We start from the raw sequence: 12,319 nt of genomic DNA, 5'->3' as shown, positions 1-12,319 counted from the left end.
ATCATTATAACAAAGAGAATTTGGGGAATGCCGACTTTAAACGAGACTGTTGAAACCCCTGCAACATCAACTTGTTTGTCAGTAGCCTGCCTCAATTTAACAAGAGGCCCACATGCTTTGTCGGTCACCTGAGTACTAGTGAAAAGTATCACTACTCCCAAGGGCTATGAAATCTAGAAAAAATTTCCCGTTCTGAATATCTAAGCTAAATTCTAATGTTCATCAACAGTATATAACAAGATGTCTTCTTAAAACTTCAATGCCCTCAAAAGTGCATACACTGATGAAAGACTTTACACATATAATATGTGCATCAACATCAAAAGATACGACTAATCTGGACCCATCCTACATTCAAAACCCTGGGTTATAAAATTCACCTTTTTTGTACATCCTCTTCTGCTATTCCTAAGTATGCATTTAATAGATTTTACACAGCATCAGCAAACATAAACCAAGTTCTTCAAATCATTAATATGGACACCACCCCAAAACCAAACCCTTACCGCTAGGATCATGCAATTTACAATTTTGGCAAGACTACCTACTCCTTCTAAATATCCATTTAGTATCAATAGCACTAAAGAAGGTGTTATTTTTAAAAGTGTTTTACACATAAATACACTATATACTAAGTTTGACCCCACCCTGGGGTCAGAACCCCTACCCCTGGGATCATGAAATTTACAATTTTGGTAGAGGCCTTCCTGCTCTACATCATTATGCATTTAGATTTCCTTAAACACATGTCCAGTTCTAGAGATTGATTGATTGTATATTGTTTAACGTCCCTCTCGAGGAATATTTCATTGCATTCTTGTCAACTCGGCCCCTGGAAAACTATTTCACTCATATGGAGACATCACCACTGCCGGTGAAGGGCTACAAAATTTAGGCCTATGCTCGGCACTTACGGCCTTTGAGCAGGGAAGGATCTTTATCATGCCACACCTGCTATGACATGGGACCTCAATTTAGGTGGAAACCTTCCTGCTCTGTATCACTATGCATTTAGTTAACGTGCGGTTCTAGAGATTTTAGAAAATTGGTCAATTTTGGTCCCACCTCTAGGGCCCCAGGAGTCCTGAAATTTACAATTTATGTCCCCCCTGTCCCAAAGATGCTTTATACCAAAGAGGTATAGCGCATTTGCTGACGAAACGGCCGACTCAGAAATCTAAATGGAAAACACCTGTTTAACATTACTGACATTTATACGAGTCGTTCTTTAATTACTAAACCATTTTCCTATTTGGAATGATGAACAGTACAATATTTTCATAGGTGCATTCATATTACACAATAACCCTTTTACATATGGCATTACTTAACTCGATGTCTTTTTCGGACATGACTGCTGCGCCTTTAATAGATGTCATCAGTTCATTTGCCTTTGGTTGATAATTCGAGTGTTTAGCTTTACCTAAATACCATATGACAGTTGCTACACGAGTTTTTTTTTTATATTTTCTTTTGAGAAGTCAAACTGTATAACAGTTCTTTTCCTCCCTTGACCTATTTTTACTTATTACATGCTGTGCATTTGTGTCCTTTTTCTTGTAGTATTTGTTTAGATTTTCGTCAGCCACATTACGGTTTGAAAATCCTGTGCACACAGGAACATGTTTATAGTGTAAACAAACAGAGCCTATAGTGATCTCGGAATAAATTACCTTTCTTCAAGTCGTAACTTGCAAATATTAGAAGTTATGATGAAAATGACTAATATTTGTTATATGTATCACATTTAAAACACACGCACCCCTCAAGAAAACAACCCCCAAAAAATGAAAAGCGCAAAAAAAAAAGGGAGGGGGGGGGGGAAATATTGGACTTGAACTCGGAATGTATTGTTTAAGTGCAAGATTACCAAGCACCTAAACCACTAGGCCACCCAGCCATGTAAGTTTAAAAGTTTAACGTTTGTCAGGCTGCTAAATCTCAAGGTAAATTTTGTGAACGATTTCTTTATATTTTATCCATTTTCAACAAGAGAGCCACCTTAAATCAAATTTCCTCAGTCGGACTTATATACAGTCATAATCAAGTAAAACAATTTCAGTGTTTTATTTCTGGTTTATGGTGGCCTTTTGCAACAGTTTGCAATTTTTTATGCCCATTACATTTACTATATACTCTATATAATCACGGTGATGTTTATGTTTATCAAATAAATATACTATCAACATATAGATATCTTTATCAAGTAATTTGGGTAAACACAAGTATAAACTGACATTGTATAGCAGAATATTTGTAAACAAGATGTGTTTGTGAAACAAAGATCTTGTCAAAAGAAATGCTCATGCATAATATGAAAGCTCTAATATTTACCATTTAGAAGTTATGACCAATGTAAAAAAAAAAATAAAAGTTAAATGTCAAGGTCAAAAGGTTTAATACCAACAGAAAGGTCTTGTCACAAGGAACACTCATGTGAAATATCAAAGCTCTATCACTTATTGTTCAAAAGTTATTAGCAAGGTTAAAGTTTTCAAAAAGTAGGCCAAACTACAAGGTCAAGGTCACATGGTCAAAAATGTTGGTACCCACGGAAAGGTCTTGTCACATGGAACACTCATGTGAAATATCAAAGCTCTATCACTTACTGTTCAAAAGTTATAAGCAAGGTTAAAAGTTTCAGACAGAATGACAGACAGGACAAAAACAATATGCCCCCCAATCTTCAAGGCATAAAAATGATATTCAAGAAAAGGGTATTTATGTAGGCGAAATTGCATTACCAAGTGCGCTATACCCCTTTGAAAAGAATTGGATAATAGTTATCAAGAACAAGTTAAAAATGTTCAATTGTTCATGCACGACAACCAATACTTTGCAATGTCACCAGTTTACTCAGGCGACCCAAAAACTGATCAGACATACAAACTCTTTTTGTCGACTCTTTGTGCGGATTCAACATTATATTTTCTTTTGGTACAAATTCAATATTTCATTGTCACTTTGCAATTACAAGAGGCCTATGGGCCACACCGCTCACCTCAGCCCATATTTAGACTCCACTATATATTCACATACAAAACTTTAATCCCTATTGTGGTCCCACCCTACTGCAAAAGGTAATGATTTTGACCAACTTTAATCTGTACTGCATCAGGAAGCTTTCATGCAAATTTCAGCTCTTCTGACCCAGTGGTTCTTGTGAAGATTTAAATCACCCCACTCTAGTTTTGCATTTTCAAGATTACCTCCCCTTTGAAGAGGACTTTCATTGAACTTTACAGCCCTTCACTGAAAGATGCTTTATGCCAAGTTTGGTTGGAGGAGAAATTCCCCATTTGACCAAGGATGTGTTGTGACAAGTCAAAAATACGAAGTTTACTGAAAAATTAGATTTATCGAGGTCAAAATAGTTAAAATTCTACGAAGAGACAACAAACTTGGATCAAAAGTGAATTCGATTGTTTTTATGTCCCGTCGAGAATTTTTCACTCCATTGAGACAATACCTGGACACCAGCTGTAGGCGAAGTACCACAAACTTGAACCTATGCTTAGTGCTCAGGCCTGTAGCAGCGATGGTTTTTTATTGTGCCAACATCCAAAAGACCCTTGAATCTCGCGTCTATATGCCGAGCGGGGCTCACTCAAACTCCCGCTTACGAAGCAAACGCTTTACCACTGAGCTTCCATGATCAGCAAAAGCTCATCTGAGCTTTCAGCTCAAGCAAGTTAAATGTAGTAACCAAGTAATAAATAGTAAAATGTACAAATGTTTATTTCAGCATTCAAACTGCATTCATGACAGTGAAACCTCTGCAACAATATTCTTGACCACTAAATACTGATTTCAAAAAAAAAAAAGTTACTATTTACAGATACCTTACAAAACTGGCTGCAAAAATCGCGTTTTTTTTCTACTCGTACACTGTAACCAAAAAAATGTACATTTCAGATCACCCAACATGAACACAAGTTACAATGGAACACAAGCTTCCAAGTTTCACCAAAAAAAATACAATGGTACATGTATTAATATCAGAAATGTCACAACCACAGCACTCTGTACTTCAGATTCACAACAAATGATCAGCATAGACAATATACAATTATAATAATCAGCATAGACAATATACATAATGATTAATATGACCCGGTGTGCCACAGTATTTAGTAATACAAATGCAGAATGTCTTCCATGTGCCTTCCAGCTTTTGTATCCAGGACACAAACTCAGTGTAGCCAGTTACTTAAAAATCTACCACTACAAGCATCTTTATTCTTATCAATGAATAGAATCTACTAAAGTAACTATCAAGGACACCAACTCAGTGTAGGGAATTAAAAATCTACCACTACAATGCATCTTATCAATGAATACAATCTACTAGGGAAAAACCCTACTCTTTTAACAAAATATTCTGCAGAATATATAGGCAATAGGGACGTCTTTGTCACTTGTAAGAAATGATTATCTTACAAAACTAATATATCAATGCATTCCCATTATAGATTTCCGTTCTTTTGGGATCAATTTTCATTCAAAAATTCACTTTTTTTCCCTTTTATTAAGGTGCACAACCCCTATTCATCCTTAAGCTACATGCAAATCTGCATTCTATTGATCTACAAGTTGGAAAATACACATTACATCACATAATTACTTCACCATTGACCTCGAAAATGGACTCATTGAAAAACACTTCTGGTGTGCATCTATCATTTTTCCGTTATCACCGAGGACACACTATTGCATGAGAAAATCAAACATTGATTTATTACTAACAAGCATACACACAACATACATACGATTGAGAAAAAAAAGAAGAGAGATCTCCCTCTTCTAGGAGCACTTATGATGAAGGAATGGATTCCAAAAAAATACATGTGACTTTCCCCATGCTCTGATAACCAGCTGTCATGGTGTTGCTCTCACATTAAAACGAGCCTGTCTGCCTTGTACAGCACGGAAAAGAACACAGTCAAGTTTCATACAAAATTCAGAGTGTACTAATCTCAGGAATCTGTACTCCATTACCAAATACAGGGTAGTTTCAGCACACTGGCTGATGTACAAACTCGTATTTCCAAAGCCTAAAGATGTAGCATCACCTGACTGATCGTTCAGCTAGTGTAGCATCACCCGACTGATCGTTCAGCTAGTGTAGCATCACCCGACTGATCGTTCAGCTAGAGTAGCATCACCCAACTGATCGTTCAGCTAGTGTAGCATCACCCAACTGATCAATCAGCAAGCGTATGTACATTAAACAAATCATGGTGTAAACAAATCATGGCGCCTCATATTATATATACAAAGAAACAGATCTCCACATTTAGACGGAAAAATAAGGCACATCTTATCAATATACTAAACATGTCATGTATCATAGAACAACATTACTAATAGGTACCAATCTACAGTGTACCTTCACTTGTCGAAAGTATACCCACAAATCTGTGCACATGCTACACCACTACAATTCAGAATCAATATGGAGATTCTATAAAATGTCAATATCAACAGTTTTCCAAATTTGATTACTGTGAAATTCTACTATTCCTAAATATTACACCTTTACACACAACCTTAGAAAATGTGTAAACTTTGCTGCAATGTAAATATTCAAAACAACTATAGGAATTTTATCAAGTTTTGAGAGTGGGAAACACCAAACTTTTTCAATAAAAAATATCATTATGTAGTCAGAAATTCCTTCATAAGAATTTTATGGTTGTTGACAATTTAACTAGAGATCTCCAAAAATAAAATAAGGAATAAGAGTTTGATAAATATTCTGGACAACAAAATATGGAAAGATAAACATAAAAGAAAACAACACCCAAACAAACACAAAGTTCTTAAAACGGACAAACAAAAACAAGTATGGAATGGTAATGAGAGAAAAAAAGGAGAAAACAATGATAATATTAGATATGGGGACTTAAATATAACAGTATATTACATGGATGTAACAGTTGTATATACAATACAATATCAAAACAGGTTTTTCTACTTCTAAATTTCCTCATCTTTAAATAGTAAATAAACCAACAACAAAACCAGCCTAAATATAATTTTCAACAAATACCCACAAGGTCAAACAGATACCCACAAGGTCAAATAGATAATATAGTAATATAATATATATGTAAATATATAGTCTACAAACAGGGAATTCACAATTTAAAACATCTTAAATTTGAAGTGTTGGAAGATTTACACTGATCGATAGAATATACGATGAGCATTTTATACCTCTAGATCTAGTTTCACGTTCTCAAAAGAATCACTGTGGGATATAACAAACAAATGGGTCTATAAATATTGGGGAAGCATGTATTTATAGATACATATACAGATTTTTCAAAACTGACTTTAAAAACTTTTTTCTCTATTCAGCCTATGCAGTGATGTCAAACACCCCAGCCTCAAGATCATAAACTGAGAATCAACTGAGAATCGACAAGTCAAAATTTTGATTACTTATATCTGAAGATTTTGTCTAGCACAGATGTTTTAAAAAAAAAAAAAAAAAACCTGCAGGTTTATAAAAAATTCAAATGCAAACACATACTGAAAATTATATTTATGAAAACCTGGATTTGAAATTTAGACTATGTCTATTCACAGTTTATGGTCTTGAGATTGGCTTGTTTTCAGGGGGAGGGGGTTCCCAGAATCCCTCTTATGCTAGCAGATGTTAAGAGCTACAGGTAAGGGCGATTTTGACCTAAGCTAACTAGGTGTTTAGGGCCAATCAACAACAATGGCAGATCTTATACTGTGCCAAATGTCTCAATACGAGACCTAAATATCCATTACGACAGACCTTCAACATTTACTTCACATGTCAAGTAAATGCACACCCAGTTGCTATTTTATACCTCAGAACTAGCAGGACCCGGTATTTAAACAATGGAAATATAGAATACTTTCTCTAAGTCACTTTACTACGTGTCCGTGTACAAGAAACCGGTCTTGCAAAAAAAAAAAAAAAAAAAAAAACACCATGTTTTATGTTTTGCTGAAATAGGGCTACCACCTACTAGGATTGAAAACAGGCTGCTCGAACAGAATATGTTTGTTTTAAATCAACCTGCACTTACCAAAATTAAAATTAAAAGTAAAGGTTTAGCTTAATATCAAAATCACTCAAGATGGCTATACATGATCACAATTAATCCCCAGATTTATAGGCCCATTCCTTTGTTGTGTAAAGACTAGTGAAGTGATCCGTTTATATCGATAGCTAATGGAGGGGGAAAAAACGCCTTTAATAAAATATACACGTCTATCTACTTTCTAATTCTCAATATATCTAGCTACAACTGGGACAAATGACCTTGGCAAGGCAACACTATGTTAACATGCAACTATTAAAGTATTTTATCCATGCTAACGCTATCATTATAGTATTGGTAAAATCGCACTTTTTCATCATGCATAGAAAAGCTTTTGATACCTTGTCATCGGATGAAAATTTACATTTCACGTTACTTAACTTCGTATAAATCCATGTATCCAGCTATTTAACAAAAAATGTCCGTCATAACATGCAGCATGAATCAAATTACTCGGTCACTAAAATTGATTCCAATTTATATTTCTTAAATACATTAAAAGCAGTTAAGACACACTTGCAACAAACCCTGCTGACAAACAACACATCCCATGGTGTGTTACAAACGCTGACCAGAAGAAAACAGACTGAATAGTGAACTAACACCAAGGGCATCTTGTCCACCATACTCAAAAACTATCATTTCACAATCAAACCACATTTTAAAAAAAGAAGATAATAAAATGTTTTAACAACAGAAATACAAACTAGGCATCAAAACTGAAAGAAAAAAATCCTTAGTGCCTATATGTCGGGAGCAGGGGTAGGTATTAAACCTTTGTGCCTACACGTCGGGAGTGGGGGGAGGGGTCAGTATTGTGTGCTTGGTCTCTGCACACATATCGCCCCCAGCACCAAATTCGTTGCGTAAATAAGTGAGCTGCCCATTAGCCGTTACTGCTTTAGTGGGCATCATAACGCGCTGAACCTTGTGACCATGCTTGACAAGAAGGGCAGGATTGGTGTAGGGGCGACGCAGGATTGATGAAGAACTGCCCTTCTTGTGGTAAGGGGCCACAGAAGCTGATATTGAAGGGAAGGTTAAGGTGCCCTGATTGGCAGCTGTTACAGATGGTGGATAAGGAACTAAGCTAGGTGGATATGTTCCACCAACATATTGTGGGGAGGGGTTGGGCATGTACAGAGGTCGTGTAAAAGCCGAGAGGGATGTAGATGGATTAGATGAATCGCCCAGGTTTCCTACAGAGCTGATGGGCATTGTCAGAGGTTGAAGCCCAGTTTGGGCCCCAATGCCTGTCTGGGAGGTGCTGGGATGCAGTATTTCGGTGGAATCCGTGACAGCGACATTTTCTGTGAGGTAAGGGTGGGCCGTCAGAATGGGTGGCTCGATCGGCTTTGGAAGCAAACCTGCCTGAAATAAGTGGGTTCAACTATAACATGCACTAATGGAACTTCGTGAAACTCGAAACAATCCAGGGGTTTCCCTAGCCAAGTTTTTGCCAACAAGAAAATGTTGTACATATCAAAATGAATTTAGTATCATTTTAACATTTAGTTTATCTTCACAAAATCATTATATTTCATTTTCTGAAGAAATCTCAGATAAATGTATATTATGAATTTGGTTTCATCTGAATTGTTTCTGTTTTACAAACATTACTAGAACATGCAAAGAACTTCCGAAGGTCAATAATAAAAATGCCTCATAACAAACTCTCCCTCCCATTTGTTATGCTTAGTAATATTTAAAGATGAATTTCTATTGATCAAGAATTTAAATAAATCATCTTCAACAATTGAGGAGCAAGTTCATGGGTGTGATGTTAACTGCAACAAACAGTAATGAAATAATATCAATTAAAAGAGCAATTCTCAGAAACATATTCAGTGCATTTGATTCAAAGGTGCAACAAAACTTCAGCAATTCATAACTAACTCAACAAGTGTGATGAAGGAACGGAGTAAGAAGATGCCACTTAGCAACACTCCACTCGATTCTGACAGTAAGCAGGGTATCAATTTAACTATACACTCATTTAAAATGGTTTTCATTGTCACATCACCTATGCCTAGGACATTAGTATTTTGGGGTCCCAATAGTGTAGTTTTTTTTCTGTGGACAAGTTTACACAACAAAAGGCCCATGGACCACAATGCTCATCCAAGTCACCTTGCTGATAAATGGATCAAGTCTCATACATTGTTGGTTGTTGGGGGGGGGGGGGGTTGTTTCCAGCCCTAAACACTATATGAGGATTAGGACACTTGCAAATAAATTTAACAAATAGTGCCATCAAATATTTCTATGTAAAACTGAAAATTCCTATTGTGTCCGAGGTTGGCAGTGTCGTCATGGTTTAAACAAAATGGACAATTACTTCCATACTTAATAAACATATGAAATCTCAAACTAATTTTTTTTCTATAGTTCAAGAAAATATAACTTTAAAAGTGTTGTAAATTCACATAAAATGCTCATTTGCCATTTGAGAACAACATGATTCAATACATCAACAATTTTGCAATTTCAACAACAAAAATACCAAGTTTCAACTTTCATGTTAGTTTTTTTTTAGCAAGAAAATGGAAGTGCAGACCTTGAGCAAAATTATTCATATATACATGTATATATATGTATATATATGTTACTGTGCCTTGTATAGTGCAAATATTATATACAACATATACATCAACTTTGTGTTGCTCAATGCCAGTGCTTACCTTCTTAAGCCAACTTAAAATCATTCATTTTCAAGTCAACATACAAATTCCACCAGAACTCTTAATGTCCTAAATTCCTCACAAAATGCATGTATTATTGTGGGGTATCTATGGTGAATTCTATTTAACAAAGGGTACTTTGCGCAATGTTTCAAAGAAACATGGTCCTGGTTCCGATGAAGCAGTTGGAAAATGTGAAAATTAATGATGACAACCCACAATTTGATCAAAAAAGCTCTGCCTATCAGGCGATATGTGCTGCGAGAGATCCGTGCCCAAGAAGAATTTCACACACTAAGAAATTAGAGAGCTTTAGCTGAGGTTATGGGGGGATGAACACTGCTTTCTCACTTTACAATTTCTCACCAAAGATTAAACAGCAATGAAAACAAGGCTGTGTACATTACCTACCATTAACGAAAGGAAATGCAAATCCCTCGAAAACTTTGTTCTGTATCATGGGATAAAGTACTCTAAAGTACTCCCCCACCCTTTTTTTTTTCTGCACGAAAAATTAGTAATTTTATGTTTCATTCAATGTATTCCCTTTAACGACCATTTCGTTTGGAGGGGTTAATAGCAAACTGATCTATATCTCAATGACATGGTTCCTTAAACAAAATGGTATGCGTTAATTTGTCAGCAGGGTCTGCCTAAACCAAAACATATACTGGTAATGAAAACACACAATGCAATATTCATTATATACCAAAAAATGCCCAATAAAAATTGATGTTTTGTTACATGCATTAAAATCATGATTTTCTCTCGATTTTAATAATAAAAACAAGATGCATTATCATAAACTATCCAAGCCAGCTGGTCCACACCCTAAAACTTGTCATTTTTCCTTTTAAAAATTCCATGATTATAACACAATAAGATTATCTAACAAGCAAAATGATCTTCACAAAATTGTCACTTCCAAGTTTTTTCTCTCAAAATTTCAATTTTGTCTCTTCTTTTCACTCCAACTTTTATCTAATACCAAAATTTACTGCAAACACTTCACATGACTCCTAAATTTTCTACAGCATGCTTCAAAGAAAAAAATAGCCCTTCCACAAAAAGTTTATCAAGGCAAAACTTCCAGTAGACAGCATGCAGACATGGTGAGAATGTCTTTGAGCTGGTTGAGTGGGTGGGGAATTACTTCTTAATGACAGCAGCAGAAGGGGTAACAATGCGATAGGTTAGAGCCGAAGCTGGCAGGGATGCAGATGGATAGGCCAGCAGGTAGTTGGATGAGGCGGATTCTTCGATCTACAAAATAATCTCAATACTCCTAGTCAAACGTTCTCTAATCTCTACACTAGCAGCTGTGTCAGCGCAAGCTTTATTAGAATCAAACCAATGAAAAAAAAGATGACTATTCAACACGAGAATTGCCACTGGTGATTAGTATATGATGCAAAATATTCTAATTAATAGACTGTTAATCATGATGATGTATATATATGAACCCGGTGTTACTTCTAATAATCATGCGAGCTTCCACTACATCACACTTGTCAAGATCATTATGTCAGCTGAAAATATCGACTAATTAACAGAGATAATTGCTAGTTAGAATAGAGTAAATAAAAATATGCCCTCTGCCAGAGACACACTAAACTGTGAACTGGTACTTTTTCATTGATATAATAGGTTACGATTCAGGTGGTTTACACCATAGAAATATTTATATCACTAGCACTAATCTATATAGTCCGCTATTTTAACAGCACTCACTCATGTAAAAACAAAAATCATTACAAAAAAACCTACATAAATCACAAGAAATGGAATGATCAGTGCTCTGTTAAGGGGGCTGAATTCCCTTCTCCCATAATATACTGTCAACCCAGGGATCTACAAAGCCTCACAAGAAAGTCAACTTTGGAAATATGAAACACAACAATAGGCCGATCTCTTTTCCATCATCAACAATGACATCAAATCAAACTGCAAAGTTTCCATAGATGTTGAAAACTTCTCCCAACTCTGCACTCAAAGGCAAAAACCCTCTCCACCAATACAAAATGCAATGTCCTTTGATCAACTTTGGCTCAAGTTTGTCGACTTTAGCAACATGACATTTGCCGCTGTTTGTTTACATATATGGGGTGATTACCTCCATAGTTTGCTGGCCGTCAGACATCAGGGATGGGTCCCCATGATCTGCAGGGTAGCCATGAGGGGCCTGGGCATACATTAGTTCTGGGGAGCCATGCATGGTGGTGGCATACACATAGCCTGGAGATCCAGTAACTGCTTGCTGGGGACTCTGTATCAGAAAAGACGGACCAAATTATGCATTTGTATTCAATGATCCTACAGAAAAGATGGACCAAATCACACAACTGTATTCAATAGTCCTATCTCGAGTTTACGACCAAATAACCACACACGACCCAACATGTTGACAGTTTGGGTATAATAATTGATTCAGAGGGCCGACTAAACAATATCACCGCCTAACTATTACCTGTGCATTTTAAACGAAAGTGTTAGGGTTCCGTTAATAGTCATGCTCAACCGAAATCAAAAGTAGGAATAGCGTTGTAATTGAAA

The 12,319-nt window shown here is 36.0% G+C and overlaps 1 protein-coding gene across 7 annotated transcripts in view; it reads right to left on the bottom strand.

The window, feature by feature from the left end:
• Positions 1-3,720: 3,720 nt before the first annotated feature.
• Positions 3,721-12,319, bottom strand: part of LOC125665466 (protein boule-like) — a 53,099-nt gene continuing 44,500 nt past the window's right edge. For 4 of the 7 annotated variants that reach the window (XM_048898103.2, XM_048898102.2, XM_048898104.2 and 1 more), the window contains 2 exons: positions 11,880-12,032; positions 3,721-8,456 (listed from right to left, as the gene is read on the bottom strand). In XM_048898103.2, the coding sequence (XP_048754060.2) occupies positions 7,869-8,456; positions 11,880-12,032 (741 nt within the window). In that variant the 3' untranslated portion in view covers positions 3,721-7,868. Of the gene's footprint in view, positions 11,030-11,879; positions 12,033-12,319 lie in introns of all 7 variants that reach the window. The other 3 variants (XM_048898106.2, XM_056152182.1, XR_008799430.1) reach the window with 2 other exon arrangements.

The sequence above is a fragment of the Ostrea edulis genome, chromosome 10 (assembly GCF_947568905.1).
Source record: "Ostrea edulis chromosome 10, xbOstEdul1.1, whole genome shotgun sequence".
Classification (NCBI taxonomy): domain Eukaryota; kingdom Metazoa; phylum Mollusca; class Bivalvia; order Ostreida; family Ostreidae; genus Ostrea; species Ostrea edulis.
This window is presented reverse-complemented; position numbering and strand designations above follow the sequence as displayed.